Below are 22,597 nucleotides of genomic sequence, written 5' to 3' on the forward strand. Positions count from 1 at the left end.
TCAGGCAAAAAACATTTAACTCCCCATGTCTCTGTCATCTTCCACTTATGTGCTATTGTAGTTACTTTCTCTGGCACCTATATAGACAATAATCACCAAATGATTTAATGAGGAAAAGTCACTGTGAAGGTCAGCCTGATTGGCAGAGACTCCAGTGAGCGTTACCTGGGAAACAGCATCCCTCCTTATGATTGAGAGCCAGACAGGTATTTACCGATGGTTATTTTTTTAATGATTATATTGTAATTGTTTGATCTGTCGCTCAGTCCACACTTCAGGCTAGAGGCTGTATAATTTTTTATTTGACCGTGTCCTCAATATTTGTTTATAGTAATTAAGCTAAACAAAGATATATTTATTATAGGGAAACTATAAAATCTGGTAATGCATTTAAAAATTGCATGTACCAGGGTTTTCTGAGCCTGTGTGTATAGTGAGAGTTGTACTCTCTCAGGCTCCAGCAGGTCAGCTGAGGTCAGCCTGGATCTGTTCTTTTACTGGAATGCCAAATGAACTCTGTCCCCAAGGAAAGCTCTGGCACATCTACCAGCTCTCATTTTTCGATCTGCGTTCTCAGTTTGTTGTTCTTGTGTATGCTCATACTTCTGCACGCAGAAGTTCTTACTGCACTTTTATCTGCATATAAATTACTCAGTTGCACCATACCCAGGGTGTGCTCACATCAGCATTAGAGACTGTATTTGTTGTTACCTCAGATTACATGAGCCTTTTTTTAATTGTTCTCAGTGGTCCTTTCTGTGTTCACACTCTGTGTCCTACAGCATACTAAAATTACAAGCCTTCATGCACATGCTCTATTCTATTAAAGATGCTATGAAAAGCATGTGGACTATATATACAAAGCAATTTTATATGTTTGCTGTTGTGTTCAAGTGACTTCACATGCCTCTGTTGGTGACATATTTATTTGGGAATGCCTTCACTACCCTGTTTTTTATGGCAACAACCTTCCACTGTTGCTATGTTCTCTGTCAGTACATCCTCATTGCTAGCAAATAGCTCCTTTTCTGCGGTGTGAGAAAAAATGTTTGGCTTTCCAACGTGATCGCACTTTATATCTCAGAGATCAAGGGTTTGACTGTAACAAAACAAACATTTTGTTCCCTAAAGCCTCATGTTCTCTTCGCTAATTTGTTTTGGACTGTTTTTCAACAGCTTAGGACAGCTAATCAAATTTGGTTGCTTTGTCTTGGATTAAATCTAAACAAACTATTTTTCTCTTCTTATCTATAAAGCCTTGTTTTTTATGACTTTATTGATAAGACATCTCAGAGATGACAGGAAATGGGATTAGGGGTTGGTGACATGCAGCAAAGGGCCACAGGATGGACTTGAACCCCACTGCAGCAAGGACAAGGCCTCTGCTCATGGGACGGCGGCTCTACCAACTGAGCTACTGGGCGTCCCAACAAACTACTCATTAATGTCTGGGTGGTGTAGTAGTTAAAGAAGTAGAGGGTATGTGTTACAGAAGGGTTTGCAAGAGCTTTTGATTCTTGTAACATTTGGCGAACATTTGAGGTATGTTCATATGTCAGTTTTGTCTGTTTCAATTAAACATCAGGCAATTGTATGTGCAGTGCAATTACATACAAAGCTGTTTTGTTTTGTATACAAGCCCTAAAAGTGTGCTGTTACTCACAGCCACATGCGCAAGTCCTTGAGTAACAAACCATAATCACTTTATTATTTTCTTTCCATTTACTCTCTGTCCATTCTTCTTTTTCTTTTAAAAATGTTTGCTTGTTCCCCTTCAGAAATGGTATTTAATCTATGAGGGGAAATGTACTGTAGCTATGTGGAAAGCAGCCAAATCACAGAGCAGGATTTTGTTCTGAGGAAGCCTTTACCTTCTTTCTCCTCTTTCTTCCTTTTGCTTCATTTCTCTTTCTCCTTGTCTTCTCTCTCCCCTCACTCTTCCTGCTGGTCTGAGCTCTGTCCGCCAGTTGGAGGCACACTGGGCAGATTTGGATTGTGTTAATGTACTTAAATCGGCATGCTCGGTGAGAAAATCCTTTACTGCTGACCAAAGCCTGCAGCCAATGAGCTGACATAGGTGTTTCATTTTGTGAGTGGGACCTAGCCAGGGCCTTCAGATGAGACAGCTGGCCTAGTCTACCTGCATCATCAGTCCTCCCATCACGCACTCGCACACACAGCTATCTGCTCAGCAGCGATAAGCCCCGATTGTCACTCCTTGGCTGATTTAGATGTGGTGGTTGCCTTGTGACAGACAGCAAGGTCAGGGTAAAGCACCTGCCCTGCAATCATCTTTTCATGGATGAGTGTTCACTATTAGCCTTTCACACTGTGTTTACTACACACTGCACCCCTATATCTCACCCACTGTACGTTGCACTCAGCAGCACCACTGGACTGCAGCCTTGCATGTGGCTGAACAGAACAACCTCAAGGAAAAACATCTGAAGAATTTTTTTTTACTGGATTTAAAAGAAATTAAAAAATGTCTTGTGCTTTGCATACTTTTTTTTGCATCTCCATGTTAAATGTTTGTTCTCCAAAGCACCTGTTACCATTTACATTTATCAAATCCCATTTACCAAAGCGACTTACAGTAATTCATACACTGAAGGCGGTGGCTGCCATGCAAGGTGCAGACCAGTATCATGCCCAAGGACACTTTGGCTTTCAGACCAGGGAAGTCGAACCAGCGACCCTCCAATAACAATACGCTGGCTCGGAACCCTGAGCCAAAGCCATGTGCGGTTCTTAAGAAGTCTTACAGTAGAGCCACAAGGAATGCCTGTTTTTAATCTAGAGGTCCCTGTAGACAAAGAAAGCATGACTACCACCACCTCCTGTAGTTAAGATCTCAGTCAGGCGAGCATTTGTTTTGGAAATGGCTCAAGGAGGGATTCAGAATATTTTTAATACTGTTTTCTTCTTTTTCTGTTTTTGGGATGCCTCGATAAGGTAATGTTTTATTCATGACAATGGTTAAACAAAGTCAACTTTGTTTTAGTATTGTTCATACACCAAGTTTAGATGAAAGCCTACAGCTAACAAATTCAAAAGCTAAAGTTATCAACATTCCCTAGTAATGTCTTAATTACAGGGTCATTCCTTACCCTCCAAGGCCTCCGAGGTCATGTTAGGGATTTTCTTGAAAAAAAAAAAAATCCTGTTGAAATTCATGTTCCATGTCTATTAAATTGAATGGAAATCCTGTAGCTGTACACCAAATACTTTATAAGTTATGCATTTTTAAAGTTTGGGTCCACGTTCAAAATTGCTGATCCCTGATTGATGCCCATATCGGCCTGATCCCAGTCCTGCAGATCAGATCAGGACGTCCCTACTTTAAACTTTTTAATGTGAAAGTGGTAATATTGCGTTTCTTTCAAAAATGTTATGACTGCTTTGTTTATATATATATTTTTTTAAATATGCTAATTGTTTTGTAGATTTCACTGGCAAGTTAAAGCTTTTAAGGATATATGTGGTAACAAGCCAAAAGAAAAACATACCTTGGTAGTAGGGCTAGCATAAGCTATGACATTGTAAGCAAGTTATCCTGCTGCCTGGTAATACAGTTGTAACTGCTACCTTATCACAAGACTACAGAGCAGCAGCAGCAGCTTCTTCTCTCAGAGTGTGAGACTCCTCAATATGCTGTCAATTTTTTTTTCATTTTACTTTCTATGTCTGACTTTCTATTTCACAGGGAATTCGACCTAGTTGCAGGCATTAAGAATAACCTAACTGAGGGTCTTTATGGATGGTCATATAGAGCCATCAATATTGTTTCAAGACTGTTTCATAACCAGTATTATGCCTTTTTAAGTATAAATTTTGAATTGTGGGAGAAAAAGTGTGCATGTTAGAACACACCAAGATGGAAAAGGAAATGTTTAAAACATTAATTTCTGTGTGTCCATCAGAGAGACGTCATCCTCAATCCATTGCCCCCTTCCATATGTGCAGGAGATACTAAGGCCAGCGCTACACACCACATCAGAGTTTCCTGTTTTTAGTCCTGCCTCAAAGCAAGGAGAGTGGAACAGGGAGGAGATCACCATTTCTCGCTGCTGGAGTGTTGAGAGAGAGAAAGAGAGAAGGAGGAAAGTTGTGGGGAGAAAGCAGCATGTGTTTGAGAAAAGTGTGGTGCTGGTAGTGTCAGTGGTTTGGTTGCAGCTGTAAAGCTGCTGTGCTGAGTGGTACTTTTGATCTTTCAGTATAGTGGTGCAAATTGACAGAATGCGGAGGGTCTGGTTTACTGCAGTAAGCGATTACAAAGTATGCACATGCCACATGTACAGTGTGTGTGTGTGTGTGAGAGAGAGAGTAAGAGCATGCTCTAGGCCCCTTTAGCTTTGCGTGTGTCTGTGTGTGTGTGTGTCCGGACAGCATGTTTCACTGCCAAGGTATAACCAAAGACTGTGATAAACACACACATATACATTGAGGGATGGACACCCACTGAACAAGCTGGACCTCAGTAGCAGCCTTCTCCTAAGATCACAGACATTCTTTCTCCACATCCCTGATCACCCCTCCCAGAAACACAAAGCACAGCACACATGTACAATCACACGGTGTACAGTCAGTACTGACACAAACTGCACTACATACCTTTGGCTTAATGTTGCTATGATGATGATCGTTCTGTGGCCAGTATCAAGTTTTTTTACTCGGTTGAATTTCTGTTCTTTGGCCCAAGTGTAGGTTAATTAAATGCTCATTTGTTATTTTAACACGCAAATTTTAAATCTGCATTTGTATTTCTGTAGAAAGGGAGTTTGTCCATTTGACCAGTGACTTGTGCATGTATTGACTCACCTAATGTCGTCTCTTGGAAAGCCTGACCAATTTGAAAGAAAGCTAATGGTGTTTGCAGTTAGCAAATTACACATGTGATACTGGAAAGAGCAAACCATGTCAAGATTACACTGACTATCCTGAAGGCTCAGTCATGAATCTACTGTTCAGATCTGGATACCGTGGTGCCTCTCAGCCTTGTTCCCAGTTAAACTCAAACTGCAAACAAAGTCAATTTTGACTCTGGATTATGAATGTTTTTACCATGGATGCTAAATAATTGTGAAGTCAGTTTTAGTCTGTAGGCCAAGTGAAAAATGTAAAAAAGGAGTTATAAGAAGACTGTGTGGGCACCAGCTTTGCTTTCGCTATCCAGTTCTTCTACATAAATCTGTTGGCTCAGGTTGTTATATCTCAACGTATCATGTGACTTGGCCTTTCACTTGGTCATGGTTTGGTACTTGCCTTGGTTTTAGGGTAATAGTTTGGTAAAAGTTTCGTACAACGGGAAAAAAGCAACATAAAATACCAAATGCAATAGGCTACGTTTCCTTTCATTTATTTTAACACACATTCATGTAAGTTACAGTGTCCACAAAGTTCCACATGAGATAGCTAGCACAACCACTAGCGCAATAGGCAGTGAAGCAAGCATAGGTCATACGTTTCTGCAGGGCAAAAAAAATAAATAGAACAAACAAACAAATATGAATGTCGTTGGTTTTGGCTGCTTGGACATCTACAGGCTGAAAGAATTAAAGTACTGCTACACCTTTACTTATCACAAACGAGAAATGGTGTTCAACTGTAGAATTGCCTGTTACTGTACATGATAAGTCCTTTCCTCTTTGGTACTTCATGCGCGATCGCTGCAAACAAGTGAATTATGTTAAAATGGAACAATAGTTTTAATGCCCAAATTCTGGTATTGGTTGTGGTGTAGCTCCTCTTGCCTCTGCAGCTGTGCACTGTAGTAGTGTACACAGTCTCCCTCTGTCTCCCTCTCTTTAGCTCATTGTTTCTTTCACCCTCTCAAATGTGTGAAATTCTCAAGTGGACATAACACTCATTAGTTTGGCTCTGAAGCCATCTGTCCTGATATCATTTTGTGGAATGACTAGACACACAAACACACTCAGACATGGCGATTACAGAGAAGGAATAATGTTTTGTCATACAGGAAATTGTGAAATGAGCAGACCTACAGCAAAGTTCTGCTTAAATTCAGATGCAAGGGCAAGCACTCTTAAAAGATGTTTTGTAAAGACCACAATATGTTTATCTATGTCTTTGATACTTTTATACAAGATAACTCTTGTTGTAGGTGGCGTCTTACTAAGCCCCTGTTATCTCAGACATCCTCCTGTTTGCTGTTATCAGCACAGGACAGTCTGGCATCAGGCCTTGCCACTGTTGATCTTACAGGCACATAAGAGCGCTCTCTCTGTGCGTCAATACAGTCCAAGGTTGTCAACCTTCTGTCCTCTCCTCTCAGCTCTCTGACTGATCTCTACAGATCAGCTATGCAAACTTGCACTCTGCCAACTGTGACTGAGCAAAAAGTATTGGAAGGCCTCACTCGGGGAATGAACAGCATGAAATTAGCGGTGCATTGACATTGATGTGCTATCATAGTTCCTGTCGATGTTGTTGACCTGTTACAGCTTTATCTAGGGCCGCAATGAACGACTATTTTCACGTTTGAGGTGGTGACTTAAAAAAAACAATATACAGTGATGGTTTCAAATGTGTTTTAAAAACTGAGCTTTACAAATGCTATATGACAAACAATATGTTTTACCATGACTGTAAACACAGTAAATAGTTTGTTTAAAAGAAAATGTTTAGATTTGTTGTAGTGTTCTCTGTCATTTGTGGTTTAGAAAGCCATGTGGAGAGGCGAGGTTGATTAATTCAGTATTATTGTCATATCTGAGGGGCTTTTGGAAATGCAAATGCATGTCTTCAACAGTTATACACTATTATTAGGTTAAACACACACACAATATTTCTGACAGAATGGTGTACTTGCTGACTGCCTACAGCTTAGAAAATCATAAAACCCTCCTTTCCTTTTCATTTCTCCTCTTCTCCGTATTTTTAGGGAAAGAGAAAAAGTTGTTGATTTTAATTATTAGGTTTTGTGCTTTGAGGTGTTGCTTTAAGATTTTATGTCTGTGTCTGAAAGAAAAATATTTTCTGCATTTCTGTTTCATTGTGTTCCCAGTGTAAGAGCTATTGAAATGAATTTTTTTATGTATGTAAAATCTATTCTTTTTTCTCTTCTCCCCCCCACTTTCCTCTGGTCTTGCCTTCCCCACTGTTTCATTTCTGCTCTCTCCAGGTTCTGTTGCATCATTTTCGCAGCAAGGTGACCCCCACCCCTTCGCCAAAATCCGGCTATTAGATGTGACCACGAGGTTGATCAGGAGAAGCCATCATGTCTTAAACACAGACGGGCCCTCTGGAGCCCTGTCCCCCCACCCTGGACCACCCTCCCCCTCCCCCATCCACCACCTTACCCCTTCTCCCAGCCCGATCCCCCTCCCAGACCTCCCTGCACATGTGAGGGACAGGCTACCCAGCCCTGGCTCCCCGCTGGCGCACCCCTCTCCTCCCTCCGGAGAGATGAGCCTGCAGAAGCACCGGCAGTTGGGTGGTGGTAGTGGTGGGGTGATGGGCTCTGATCGGGACCTGCAGTCCACTGCATCCTCCATCTCTCTGCCCTCTGTGAAGAAGGCACCAAAAAAGAGGCGCCTCTCCCTTGCCTCTCTGTTCAGACGGCGAGGTAGGGAGCCTAAATCAGGGCGCCAAAGGACCCGAGAGCTTCAGCACCCTGGACCCGGTGGGTTTGGAGGGGTGGATGGCATCGCCAGCATTGAGAGCATTCACTCCGAGATGTGTAATGACAAGAACTCTGCCTTCTTCTCTGTGGCTGGGAACGGAGCTGCCTCTGCTGCTGCTGCTGCTGCTACTGCCTCCACCTCATCTGCCTCAGGGCCTTCCTCCTCTACCTCCTCCTCCTCCTCCAAGGTGGGGGGTGGGGTGGGGGGTGAGCTACTGGAGTGCCCGTTGTGCCTTCTGCGCCACTCGAGGGAGAGCTTTCCTGACATCATGACCTGTCACCACCGCTCCTGCATCGATTGCCTACGTCAGTACCTGCGCATTGAGATCTCAGAGTCACGTGTCAACATCAGCTGCCCTGAGTGCTCGGAGCGCTTTAACCCGCACGACATCCGCATGATCCTTGGTGACCGGGCACTCATGGACAAATACGAGGAGTTCATGCTGAGGAGGTGGCTCGTTGCTGACCCTGACTGTCGTTGGTGCCCTGCGCCGGACTGCGGGTAAGAAGTGAATTTATATACCAGTGATGTTGCTAGGTTTTTGACGTGGCGAGTCCTCAGGACACACCTGTAGTGGTGGTTCTTTGAGTGGCTCCTAGGAAAATACTTTTGGTCCCCAATACATTTATTTTGATTTCTGACTAATTTTAAGTGTTAATCTTGTGTTTGATGAAAATGTATCTGAAAATTAAACAAGTAAAAAAGAAATGATCTCAAGTCCCAAATCCAAACAAAAAACACTGGCACACCTACAGCTGATCCCAGAAAGTTGAGGAGCCATTCAATCGAAGGTCAGTACTTAGTACAAAAACAGCACGAAGCATAGAAGCTTACCAAAATTCTCAGGGATAACATCTCAGTGAATAATTACATATAAAGGTAACTATTAATCTACTTGTATATTAGCTGCTGCACTAGTTGACAACATGTTTTGGTTGTTTTATAACCTATAACCGAACGATGAGCAGCATGCACACTAGGGCTGGTGCAATACATCGATTTACATAATGTGCGTCAACGCATTGGATTTAAGTAGTACTATAGCCATGCTGGAGCACTTGAAGCGGAAGTATCCCGAGGCTGCTTGATTCATTGGACCCGGCAGTGCAGCGAAATTCGGCAGGTTGGTGCACTGGTGTGGGGGTCACTCCATTGTCACTGTATGTGACGTGTTGTGAACCCCTGCTAATCAGTCTGCCGAAAGACAAAGTTGCTGTGTTGTGCTACTGGCATGCTTGTCGTACTAGTAAGTGTTTGTCCCCATCGATGGATTCAAAATAACGGTACACAACAAGGATGCATCAGATCATTACTGTGTTTCAAACTGGGGGACAAGACCAAACCAAAGTGAAAGTAAAATTTAACACTATACAAATCAATGGCCGTTGTGTCCCCCATCTAGCATTTATTCATGCCAAAAACATGCTCCGCTACTAACCCATTCTACTCTGTTCATGATCTCTGATCATGCCCCTGCCACAGTAGGTTAAGAAGGCTGGCTCCTAATTACTACTGGTTACTTTTTGTTCACACTCAAATGTAATATATATTAGGATTACACAGATTACAAGTTAAAGGTGGGCTATCATTTTGTTGGGGAATATTGCCCCCCCACAAGTGATTTGAATAGCATTGATCATATTGTGACAATGCAATGACATTGCACTTGACATTCACCACCCTTCAAAACACAGCTGTGGACCACGAACACCTTTTGATGGCAATGGTTCTCTCCAATGGCAGTGGCCCTCCCAGCAGAACACTGCTCCCTGCCACTCCACAAAACCTGCTCAGGAACGTCTTGAATAAAACACAAAAAAGAGCCCAAGGTAACCAGGCCTCTAAATTTCCCAGATTCCAATCTGATCGAGAATCTGTGGGACATGCCAGAACAGGTCTGACCCATGGAGGCCCCACCCCCAACATATAGAGTCCAAAGGATTCACTACAAAAGTCCTGGTGCCAAATGCAACAGGATACTCCCAGAGGTCCTATGTTCATGCCTCCACACGTCAGAGCTGCTACATAATATTAAGTGGATGGTTTTAATGTTGAGCTGAGCTCTGATAACTCTGAACCAGTGATAAAGATGCACCAGGCATAGGACACATTGCTCATTTGGGAGAATCACTCAACAGACTGGCTCAGTGAACCGGTTAGCATCATGTTTTAAAAACTCTGGTTGCTTATGCTTGTCTCTTGCAGCCATTTCCTTTTCTTCCAGGAATTGTTTGGGGTCAGGTGGCTATAAAGCCCCCACATCCCATCATACTATCTTGAAGTACTTTTTGTACCTCATTCCTGCTCTATAGTAACCTTGAATACTTTGCCAGCTGGATGTTTTGTTATGTTTTGTGGGATGTCCTGTTTTGTGACCTTGACCAAAATAGTAACACATATATTGTTGGGTGGGGGTGAGCATTGGAGGAATAGCATATTTTGTTTGTGCTTTGAAAAAGAATGATAGCAGTGGTCTATGTTTTTCTGGGATAATCTCTCCTGCTGGAGCTAGAATGCAGCAAATCCGTTGGTGGAAGCACCAATAGTCAATATCGACATTGCAATGCAGCATTGATGTGGAAGCTTTTATTAAAAAAATTATTGTATTTGATTTTGCTGCTCTATCCATGGGTTAGTAGTATTCACTGGATTGATTTGCAAAACGAGATTCTTTTATATATTAGGGCTGGGACATGAATCGTCGACATGAATAATTTGCAGGTAGGCGAATATCCGGAAGTGGTAGGACCCATGGAGGCTGATGATATCAACCCTTCACTGTCCCCATTGCACGCCCATTCATTTGGGATTTTTATGAAATCCCATAATTTAACATAACATGTATCCTGTGCCAACATGTAGCTTCTGTATTTTCTACATAAATAATACAAGGCAAAACAGGCTCAACTGCCTCGTACACAATGTTCTGCTCCCACAAGAAGAATTTTAGCATGTCCAATTGTAGGGAAGCTGACACTGACTTAATTATGCCCGCATACATAGGTAAGATTGAAATTTTTGGTATTCCTCCTCAGTGACTTTTTTAAATTATTTATTTTGTTAGATGCTACATCTGGCATCAGAATGCATTATTTTGCATTTTGTATTTAATTCGTCACACAGAATTTTATTTAGGAGAGGTTCTTGAGGAGCAATGCTCTAAGTGCCATGTTAAAGAAATGTTTAATAAATATTGAAATGTTGAATTGAAATGGCCATATTTTGTGAATAGTTACATTGTTCAAGTAACGTGAAATGATCGGTAACTGAAAAATTGATTGTTGGATGAATCGAAAAAATTAATTGTTCAATTGGTCGACTAATTGAAAAAATAATCGCTAGATTAATCGCTTGAAAAACAATTGTTTGGAGCAGCTCTATTATATGTTAACGCTAAGCTGTACCAAGTGTCCTGTAACCATGGAAAATGCCAGTTCTGGTTAAGTGACAGGATGCAGTGAAAGCAATGACTGTAATCCGTACGAGGTATCATGAGGGCTGTGAATAAGGTGGTTAGATGAAAATGATTATTTTAAGGCCATATCACCCAGTCCTAGTCAGCCTTATTCATGGCCATACTGTCACTTGAGTGTCTTTTAAATGATGGTGGCAGCAGTCAGTGACAGAGTGCAGTCCATTTTTTTTAATAGCAACTTATCAGACATATTCTCAGTTTGTACACAGATCACTGAACAGCCATTTCCTCGCACAGACACAGAATATATGCATATGTGTGGTCAGCTGGCTGATAGCTGTAACACTGCACTGTGATGAGCCAGTCTTAAGACTGATTTACATAGGCTCCATGCAGACTGGAAACACTCCATGGTCCGTGTGTGACATGTTGTGAAGCCCCACTGATCGGTTTATACATTTACATTTAGGGCACTATCAGACGCTATTGTCCAAAACGACTTCATTCATACATACATTCCTACACTGAAGGTGATGGTTGCCATGCAAGTTGCCATTGAGTTTAGCTCTTTGTAACTGCTTTTAGAAAAAAACCTTCCTTTAGCAAATGTGTATCTCTTCTGCTGAGAGATGTCTTTGCACCCTTTCCCATATCTGTCCAGCTCTACTCTTTTTCTTCTGTTCTTTTTCCTCTTGCTTGTTCCTCTTTCCTGCACCTCCAAGACTTTGGCCAGCATCACTCAGTTTATTACTCACTTTTCCATGGGCAGTATTTGGGAACTATACAGAAGGCACATTTAAACCAATGACCTCCTCCGGGAAACAATAGCTCCAGCCTGCTGTAATATGTTCCGCATAATCAGGTGAACCTTGTACAGGGATTAGAGCTCTCCCCAGCCAGCCAGCCAGCCAGCCAGCCAGCCAGCCAGCCAGCCAGCCAGCCAGCCAGCCAGCCAGCCAGCCAGCCAGCCAGCCAGCCAGGGCAAAAACCTTCATATTCTCAGCATCTATTGACAAAGTGGCAAAATGCCCCAAAGCAGCTATATTAATCCGACATTATTAAATGGTGTCTTTGCTGTATTATCACTGCTGAAGTCTGATATAAAATGTTTCAGTACTTAGCCTTTCTGTTCCACATTCTCTGGTGTGGAAGTGTGCGAGGACCTGGGTGTTAGTTACTATTAGTATAAAGTAGTATAAAAGTTTTTCAGAGGAAGTGGTCATACATAAACTCATCTGGTTCTAAACTGTAAACCGTTCTGGTGTTACAATAAACACCCGCACTGCAGCACCAAAACCTCGGTTTTATCTTTCCCTTGTCTTTGTCTCCAGTCCCCATTCTGTGTAGTGTTTAGTGCTTGTGGTTTACCGAGACTGCTTTTAAATGAGACTGACATGTCTCTGCAATTCCTCACTGTCTGTCTGCATTCTAGACACAGTTTTCAGTAGAGTAAACTGATCAACAGTGGAGGAAGTCTCCCAGGCTCTCCTTTGCTCTGTGATTGAAACTTAATCTTGGGGTCAGTCACTGAGGCACTGGGAGGCTTTTGCTAGAGTCAAACAGAACTATGTCACACGCTCCAGGATTTCCCATAAGAAACTGGCTTGCCACTCATTTTTAAACTGATGAACTTGTTTTTGATCACTGCCTTTTTGTCAGCAAGACAATGCAGCTGCAGCTTTTGTCTTCTGTGTGTTGACTAAAAGCATCATGCATCACTGCACCTTAGCCACCACTCTGTCCGAGATGAATTTTCTGTGCTGAACCATTCCATGTACATACACACACAACTGCAGAAGAAACAACTACTGAACGAGATTAACTGTAGTAGACTCAGCTCCACACTGTACCCTATCCAGAGCAACATATTGCACAAATCGTTGTTTACTCACTGATGGTCTGGACAACAGTCTTGCATCAAACATATGGTGATGTGCAAAGTAATACTGCTGCTCTTTTCTCCACTTGTGATTTTGTTTCTTGTGTGATTAGCTGGGGCAGGCAGCATGCACGGTGAATGGTGACAGAACAATTTCTTTGGAAGAATGTGTTGCCTAAGTGGTAGGCGTTTATTTAAAATGTGCTCTCTTTTTACCCTGTTAAAAGCAATTAAGGATTCAGTTGGCTCCACAGCACGTTACATTAGCATTTACATGTGACAGTCATACAGTTACCATAGTGATTTAGGATGGACAAAGCAGCATTAACCGTTTCAGGAGTACTCTGCAGCGGCTGGATGGAGCGGGACAAAGTTGTTAGGCAGTTTGCCATTTTAGAAGTTTGCTAAAATCACAACTACAAGAGGATGGATTCAGCTGTTCTAAATGCAAACTAACATTTGCATTATAGAAACAGTTCTACATGCATAACTTTACTTACATGTGCATTATTACTGTGTAGAAACAGTGATATCACTACAGTATATTAAACCTTAACTTTGGCCTGATCTCTGTTACGTGTCTTCTGCCAGGTATGCAGTGATTGCCTTTGGGTGTGCCAGCTGTCCTAAGATCACGTGCGGCAGGGAAGGCTGCGGCACAGAGTTCTGTTACCACTGTAAGCAGCTGTGGCATCCCAACCAGACCTGCGATGCAGCACGTCAGCAGAGAGCCCAGAGCCTCCGCCTGAGGACGGTGCGCTCGTCCTCCCTCAGCTACAGCCAAGAGAGCGGAGCTGCAGGTCTGCCGACTGGACACACACACAAGCACACACCTGCATGAGTGCTCATTTCATTCATTCTTTCTGCTCTTTTCTCATTCTGTATTTATTAGGGATGTAACGATATCAAATGCTCACGGTACGATAAATAGTCCACAGTACAATATTTATAATGAAATTAGAAAAGAACACAAAGAAAAAGAGAACTTCAATAATGTCCTTTGATGATAAATCTGATGTGTACAGCATTTATTATTTGTGTACAATTTGTCTTTTTTTTTTTACTTAAGATACTTTTGCTTTCCTTCTAAGCATGTGCAAAAAGTAGCCATGAATTATCTTTGGCGATGAATGATTGGACTATGTACTTTTGCAAAACAATATAGCAGGGCGTAGCAGTACCAATCAGTCCCTCCCTCCCTCGTACAGTGGGACCTCCAGGGCACCAATTAGAGGCAGAATGTGGCGAGTCTTGTGACAAATCAGATTTGACCCATAATGATGAGAGTCCGTCTTCATGACCAGCATCCTCTGCTGTTCACACAGAGCGATACAATGACAAGGAGAAATAGTAAAATGCTTTCATACTGATTTTCCTTGTTAGGTCTGTGAGTTTAGCCACGTGATAACGTGGTACATATCGTCACAGTCCCACAACGCTACTATTGCATTTACAATATTGTAGAATTCAGTTCATCGTTATATCCCTAGTTCTCATCCCATGTCAAATTACTCACACATTATGAGCATAGATTACATGCAGTGCATTACCACAAGTACAGAGTGGATGCATTGTGTAAATGCATTGATTTTTTTGCAAATTATTCAGTAACATGATAATGATATGGAGGAAATGTTTTTTCTCACCATTTTAAAGTTGGAAAGATGTCACTTGAATGAGTGTGTTGATGGCAGTAGTATAACTAGTCAGTGAAACTAAGTACATAATTAAATCACTTTCTCTTTCCTTCTTTTTTGCCTCTCAGCTGATGACATCAAGCCATGTCCACGCTGTGCTGCTTACATCATCAAGATGAACGATGGCAGTTGTAACCACATGACCTGTGCTGTCTGCGGCTGTGAGTTCTGCTGGCTCTGCATGAAGGAGATCTCAGACCTGCACTACCTGAGGTAAGCATATCAACGTGCACACACAGATCCTCACACACACAAAAATTAAGACATGTAAAGTTACAGTTGCCAAGAATTGTAGGAACAAATCACTATTTGAAAGTTCTCATCACTGTGATTCAAACAATGTCATCAGCAATAAAAACTGTTATGTTTACTGTTAGACTGGGCAATATATTGTTATCGTATCAATATTGTGACATGAGACTATATATTCTTGCAGATTTTGGATGATGATATATTGTGATACGCCATAAATCTTGTCTCTTCCTGGTTTTAAAGGCTGCATTACAGTAAAGTGATGTCATGTTACTGGACTTACTAGACTGTTCTTATACCTGTCTTTACCCACTTATATCCACATTACTGGTGATTAATTATCCAGTGTCATTGTGTTAATATTGTGTGGAAGTACCAATGGTCATCCCTACAATATTGCTGCTACATTGATATACAACTTTTTAACTTTGTAAGTAAGCATCTGATATTTGATTTTGTTGTCCAGTCCTAGTCTCATTGTGTATAAAGACATAGATATTATTTAAGGGCTGTAATGCCTAGACCTTATTGAAATGTTGGTGTTGTTGGTTGATAGCTGTGCTGCCTGGGTCATGGGTCATGGGTGAGATTAGGAACCACTTAAATCAAGTTTAAATGTTCTACCTCATAAAGTCCCTGCCCTAAATAAGTATTTTTGGTCAGTTAAGACCTTTGACTTCCCAGGGAGAAACTTTTTCCCTCAGATGTGTGGCAAGGAATGAACAAGGAAGGAACAGCTGAAAACAAATTACAGTATTGACTGTATGAATAAAACATGTGAAAATACAAATGTATATTAAACATACTTTTCTTTTCCCTTTACCTCTTTCTCAGTCCGTCAGGCTGTACTTTCTGGGGAAAGAAGCCATGGAGCAGGAAGAAGAAGATTCTTTGGCAACTGGGAACGCTTGTGGGTGCCCCTGTTGGCATTGCACTCATCGCCGGCATCGCTATCCCTGCCATGATTATTGGCATCCCTGTGTATGTGGGAAGGAAGGTGAGGCTCTGGAAACACATTCACATACATGTAGTTTGGAACATGTTCAAGTTTGACATGGACACATTTGGAGCTGTCATTTTTGAGATTTACTTTTCAAAAATGTCGCTGTAGTGAGCTGTATGGATTATTATGATGGCACAGGGTTTCCTTTTCAGTCTCACATTTAATCGTCTTATTGATTTTTCTGCTTTCCCACAAAGCATAGCTTTAAAGCACTATCTTTTCAATTGTAAACATAGTCAGAGTTGCATAAATGTAGTTATCAGAGTTATCAGTTGTGGAAGTAAACATGCCTCATGACCAGAACCAAGCCCTGTATCAATCAGTAACTAACTAGTTATATCATAAAAGCCCGTACCGTTGTGTATTTTTCTCAGGCTCTTTAGTTATTTTAAGCCAGCTGAGGTCATTAATTGTCAGTAACCTGCCCTTCGGTCTTGTGCCTGTACACTTGTTTTGTTCAGTATCTTTCATCAGTCCCAGTCGGTCTAATAAGCATTTGACATTACACTGAAATGAAAGTATTCAGAATTCCCCTCTCACAGCTGCCAAGAAGAAGCCACAGCCAACAAGCTTTTCTTCCCCGACTGAACCAGACCACATTCACAAGTGATTACATGACACATGTGAAACATCTGAGCATGAATCACCTGCATTCCACATATGAATGTAGCCATTCAGTCCTGGTGACTCACTACACCAAGGCCATGGCCATTTAGTAGCAACATGGTCACAGTCATATTGGGAGTATTTTGTCACTGTTAACTGAATTATAAAAGCAGGAAAGCTGTGGGAATGTAGTAGTAGTGAGCAGGCCTACAGCAACCTAATTAAGAGTACATTTTTTTTTTTTTTTTACTTAAAGGGGCGCTGTGATGTTTTTGTGTTGGGCTGGAAGCTGGTCATCATCAGTTTACGTGACACTAACAGATACTGCGGAGTAGAGGGAGGCACTCAAGAATGTGCATAAAGTCACATCCTTTGGACTGTCATGGAAAATCTGACCCAAGTCCTTCACAAAGAAATCCACAGTCCAGCAGCATTAACAATGGGGAGAGTCCCATTTTTTTTATGTCACATTGCAGTCTACTCAATCTGGGCCAGTTAAAGGTGATACAAACATGCACATTGATAAGAATTGCTACATAGAGCATGTTAAATTTTTATTGGTAAGAGTTTTTTTTCTTTTTTTTTGTTGATCTATAGTCACAGTTTTTAATTTTTCATGCAGTCCTGTAGAACCAATCACAATGTTTATTTACTGTAACTTCCGGATAGAAATCCCCTGTCTAAAGTACCGGCTTACACACCATTTCATTTTCTATTTTGATGGGTTTTATTTCATCCCATTCATCTAGAATGAATGCTTGTTGCTTTTTATTTGGGCTATGAGTTCATCTTTTAGCTCTGTGCCAACAACACTAGTTAGACCTCAGTTTTTTCCATTTGTTTCTTCCAGTTGTGCTTCTTGTAGTTTCAAGATGTGTTTGAGGGAGAATAAAAGATTTCCTTAACAATAACCTACTATTTGTCCTGTGTCCGCAGCCTTGTTTGTCTCCAAGTTCTTAATAGTAGCTGTATTACTTTCTAATAATTGCATTGTAGAATATTTTACCGTTGCTGGCCGACTGGTTTACGTCACTTTGGCAACAATCCTTTACATGCCATGATCAGTTCTCAAAATCTGATCAACTGACATTGTTGCTGAACAAACCTGGAGTCAGTTGTTAGTTGGATGTGAGAACTGAAGTTCCTCCTCTGTTTTCGTCTGTCTGGCTTTGACTCACATTGTCCTTCTCCTCCCTCTTCTCTGTCAGATCCATAACCGTTATGAAGGCAAAGATATCTCCAACCACAAGAGGAACCTGGTGATCGCTGGTGGAGTGACTCTCTCTGTCATCGTGTCTCCAGTGGTGGCTGCAGTCACTGTCGGTCAGTCTGTCCTCCACCCTCTCCAACCTCCACCTCCTCTCTGTGTCAGCTTTCTGCATGCCAAGGAATCTTTTTTTTTTTTTTTCTTTTTTGACGTTTATTTATTTGACCTTGCTAGCTTCAAGAATTTCTTTTGTTTAATCTTAGAGTTCATCTTATGTTAAAGTTTGTTTTCAAAGCCAATTGGATTTCTCTTGAGCTGTTACACAAAGATGGGAACATTGAAAGAGATGACTGTGTTCTGATTTCTTTTGATTATTATAATAATTTAAAAACATGTTTTTGGTTTAACATGTCTTTGGTGTCTCTGTCTCTTTCACTTTTCAGGCATTGGAGTTCCCATCATGCTGGCTTATGTCTATGGCGTGGTGCCCATCTCACTGTGCCGTAGTGGAGGTTGTGGTGTCTCAGCTGGGAATGGCAAAGGAGTCCGCATAGAATTTGATGATGAGAATGACATGAATGTTGGCAGTGGGACAGCTGCAACCGGTAAGCTTCAGTGCCCCAGCCTCCACCCCCCATTACCCACACTGACACCCAAAAGTCACCCTGTATGTTTTGCCCATGTCAGCAAACAACAGAATTTGCCTTTTGCTGACCGATGGACTACTGAGTCCCTGTTCAGATAAAATCTGCCGCTGGGTTCACATATGTCGGCATTTTTTGCAGTGTTTTTTTTTAGCAGAAAAATGTCCATCTGTGTTTCTACTGTGAGATAAGAATTCCAGAGTTTGTACATTTATTTCATCAAACATAGCACTGCCTTTTGTTCCCACAAAAGACTGTAGTTTTATCTGGTATTGTTATGTATTGAAAAGATATTTAATATAGCATTTTTATGCAGATACTACATCAGTGGCAGACACCAGGAACAACCCCAGTATAGGCGAGGGCAGCGTTGGAGGGATGACAGGCAGCCTGAGTGCCAGCGGCAGCCACATGGATCGTCTGGGGGCCATCAGAGACAACCTGAGTGAGACGGCGTCCACCATGGCTCTGGCTGGAGCCAGCATCACCGGCAGTCTCTCTGGCAGTGCCATGGTCAATTACTTAAACAGGTACTAAAACAGACACTCGCCATGGGTTTAAGAAAGTTGGTGCTGCTTTGGACTTCATTGTGCCAGCACACCTTGTCTAAATCTGCCCCCTTACATGTTGTCAGGCTGGAGGTGCAGGCTGATGTACAGAAGGAGCGCTGCAGTCTGAGTGGAGAGTCTGGCACAGTCAGCCTGGGTACAATCAGTGACAACGCTAGCACCAAAGCAATGGCTGGATCCATTCTTAATGCCTACATGCCCCTTGACAGGTGAGCACCTGTCCTTCTTTTCTGAATGGTGCTGTTACAGAAGTCTGTGCAAAAATCAGCAAAGTGAAATATCATGTAATTCACACCTGTGATCACATGATGTAAAAAGAAAGTGAACTGCACTGCTCACACCAGTACTGATTCCCAGAAATGATCAGGACTGTTGAAATGCTGCATTACTTTTTGATTATAATAATCTAGTATTTGCTATTGAATCATGTAGTAAATAATTCTACAACAGCTCTTGTTTTTGCATCATGTCTAATGATGTTTTAAAAAACGTAACTCATACACTTGCACTTGTACTTCATCTTCATACAGTCCATCAGTAAGTATTTGCCTGAGGTGTCTTTTGTCTCATGCTGCCCTCTTCCTTCCTGGTTACAGAGATGGGAACAGTATGGAGGTCCAGGTTGACATTGAATCCAAACCCGGTAAACTACGCCACCACAGTGGCAGCAGCAGCGTAGATGATGGCAGCCATGTTGGCCGCTGTGGCTGGACTTGCCCCTCCAACGGGTGCACCTCCTCAGAAAGCAAAGGAACCTCCACTAAGTGGGCCAAAGAGGCGTCCTGCTCCTCGTCTTCTAGCTCGGGGGGTAAAAAGAGCAAAGGCAAGCTCCGCAAGAAAGGCGGTGGAGGCACCAAAATCAATGAGACGCGAGAGGACATGGACGCTCAGCTGCTAGAGCAACGCAGTACCAACTCTTCCGAGTTCGACTCTCCGTCACTGAGTGGCAGCCTGCCGTCTGTGGCAGACTCCCACTCCAGCCATTTCTCGGAGTTCAGCTGCTCCGATCTGGAGAGCATGAAGACATCCTGTAGCCACGGCTCCGGTGGAGGCGACTACCACACACGTTTCGCCACCGTCAGCCCCCTACCGGAGGTGGAAAACGACCGTCTGGAGACCTGTCCTGCCTCCTCATCCTCCTCCCAGGGACAAGGAGCTGTGATCACTCCCCACTCCCCCACCTCCACCACCTCCTCCCTGGGCCACAGTGCAGAGCTCTCCCCTCTCTGCTTCATCACAGAGGAGAATGTCAACCTGGTGTGCCCAGCGGAGCTGGACTCTCACAGCAACACCAGAGAGCTGCTAAAAGAAACCAACAACAACCACCAACCACAACACCAAGCCCAGACCCAGCAGCAGTCCAAGAACTCCTGTATACAGACTGACATATGAAATCTCAATACCTTAAGTGCTGCACAGATGCTCTTTTTATTTAACATCTTTTCCTCCACTGAACTAACCATCATAGCTTACAGTTAACCTGCATTTTCTGTTCTTCCCTTGTAAAGGGGGATTATTTTTTTTTTTTCATTGAAAGCAACCTTTGATTAAAACAGATGTGTGTGTCCACTGGCTGTCAGAGGGCTTATTGGACATATTAAGAGCTTTCCAAAGTGCAGCCATGTGAGAAATGTTAAGGTTGTGAATGCTGGTGTTTTCCCCCTGTGCGACCTGCCAACTGCTGATAGTTATTTTTTTTTTGACAGTTTATTCACTCACCACTTAGAACAGAGACAGCCTACCCATACGGCTGCTGTCCTATTGATCTGTGTAGGTTGAATAAAACCACTGTGCCGGTTTTGCTACCATTTTAATTTTGGCTCGACAGTGTGGATGCAACACCATGCAGGAATCTTAATGTCACAGCTTTCTAGCAGTGAACCCAAACAGGGACCAGGCAATATGATTCACAATTCCCACTTTTTTCCCAAATGTATTAGTTACAGAGGAACCTTTGCGTTCTTGTCTGTATTTATTATTAGACTTTCTTTTTGTCTTTTCCCTGGATGTTTGTTTCAGATGAACCCTCTAATCTATAGTTATGTCTGTTAGGCCTGGGCTTAACATCCTTAATCATTTTAGCACTAAAATCAACACAACGGAGATTCTCATTGGATGGATGCACACTGATCTGTGTTGGAGATGGTGCTCGAAAAGCTTCTTAGTAACCACTGAGTTTAGACCTGTAGCTGTTGTTGCCTAAAACTCTGTGTTTTTGGTGCCAAGGTGAGTTTGGAAGCCTGGGCCTGGTCTAGTTCTGTGGAGAGCTACGGTGATACGTTGGGGGTGGGTGGGCGAGGGTTCTTTGATTTAAGAAAGGTCTCTGGAAGGCCACGGTTGTCGAGATAATGCTGAAAGTCATTATATTAACATTAACCAATGGGTTGGTCAATTCTGTGAAATTGTATCAAGAAAATGTTTTGTCCTGTTCAAAGGTGACTTATTCAGGCTGACGGTCTCACCTCACTGAGTAAGAGAGAGCTTTGATATCTTTCTTTGTTAACTCATGGTGCCTTCAAAAAGCTGTTTGTGTTTTCTCTCTTGTCTCTCCCTCCACTGTGTCTTCAAGACTCCCAACAACGATGACTCATTTTAGGTTGCAGAATGTCTGTCTGTGTAGGAGGGACGCTCATTCACACGCAGAACATACTGTGGTAGACATGGTAAATGAAGACTTTTCAATTGCCTACCAAAGACAGCACTCAGGCTCTTGTTAAATCTTATACCTTTGACTTGACAGCTGTAGACACAGTATAGTTCATCCTTTTTTACACCATTGGGATGAATGAAGACAACACCCAGGATTATACAGACATGCGGACTGCTGTTTTGTACATGCTTCACAAATGCTACGCAAATAACCCCAGGACAGCCTGAGGCACCTGCACTGTTACCTGTGTTTCTTACTACATTGATGATCTGCAATGCACAAAAGGTGAATCGGGAAACATAGGATAGTTCTGGGTCACCTTCCCTTTTGATTTGTCTTGTGATTCCTGTTTGTGTTGCCAATCGGTGCTGCTGAACAGACTTCAAGTTAAATTCTGTTTCTCAACACTTAAATTAGTTTGCTTAAGCCTGTCTCGACTGCTCAGTGGTCAGATTTATTGAAGCCACTGAGCTGGCTCAGGTGAACCTCTACCAGGTAGGTAAAAAGCATCTTGAATGGTATTTTGACCCAGGTCTGTTATCGAATGAACACTCAGTTTGGTTTTATGGATACGGCTTCATGCTGCAGTCTCCCTACATTAAAGCAAAAATGTATTGTTCTTCCTACCAGGTTCTGTTTCTCTTGATTCTTCACCAAAACTCCAGTTTCTTGATCCTAATTTGAACACTAGTGCCAGATATAATTTGTAATTTGTGCAGAATGGCATAAGGTATTTGTACATGTGTTTGGTAATTTGCTTTACTATATGCGTGTAAATGCATATCAGAAAAATAAAAAAAAGAAATGTATGAAGTGTCATCCTGTCTTAGTTTTTTCAGGTCAATGCAAGTCCTTTAAATAATTTAGGGTTGTACATTTTTGTTTTTATTGAACTATTTCATTTCATCTTAGCACAGAAAAAAAAAATCTTTACATTTTATCAAGTTTATAGAACAGCCCTCTCTGAATATTGTACATCTCTACTGAAATATAATGTTAAAACCACAGTGAAGAAGCTGTGGAACATGT

General features: G+C 42.1%; 1 protein-coding gene across 1 annotated transcript; it reads left to right on the forward strand.

The window, feature by feature from the left end:
• Window positions 1-3,977: 3,977 nt before the first annotated feature.
• LOC119005772 (E3 ubiquitin-protein ligase RNF19A-like) lies at window positions 3,978-22,377 on the forward strand. Its single transcript, XM_037073686.1, has 10 exons — window positions 3,978-4,103; window positions 7,145-8,147; window positions 13,532-13,740; window positions 14,706-14,850; window positions 15,724-15,886; window positions 17,707-17,821; window positions 18,149-18,310; window positions 18,666-18,879; window positions 18,984-19,127; window positions 19,515-22,377. The coding sequence occupies exons 2-10, from the start codon at window positions 7,429-7,431 to the stop codon at window positions 20,308-20,310; spliced, it is 2,667 nt and encodes an 888-aa protein (XP_036929581.1). The 5' UTR covers window positions 3,978-4,103; window positions 7,145-7,428; the 3' UTR covers window positions 20,311-22,377.
• The last annotated feature ends 220 nt before the right edge of the window (window positions 22,378-22,597 follow it).

This window comes from Acanthopagrus latus, chromosome 17 (genome assembly GCF_904848185.1).
Source record: "Acanthopagrus latus isolate v.2019 chromosome 17, fAcaLat1.1, whole genome shotgun sequence".
Classification (NCBI taxonomy): Eukaryota; Metazoa; Chordata; class Actinopteri; order Spariformes; family Sparidae; genus Acanthopagrus; species Acanthopagrus latus.

Bases quoted from the DNA above. Each gene is read 5' to 3' on its own strand.
- LOC119005772 (XM_037073686.1), top strand. From the start codon at position 7,429: ATGAGCCTGCAGAAGCACCGGCAGTTGGGTGGTGGTAGTGGTGGGGTG. The intron at 15,887-17,706 runs GTGAGGCTCTGG...CTTCTCTGTCAG, and splicing joins CTGTGTATGTGGGAAGGAAG to ATCCATAACCGTTATGAAGG. The intron at 19,128-19,514 runs GTGAGCACCTGT...TCCTGGTTACAG, and splicing joins GCCTACATGCCCCTTGACAG to AGATGGGAACAGTATGGAGG.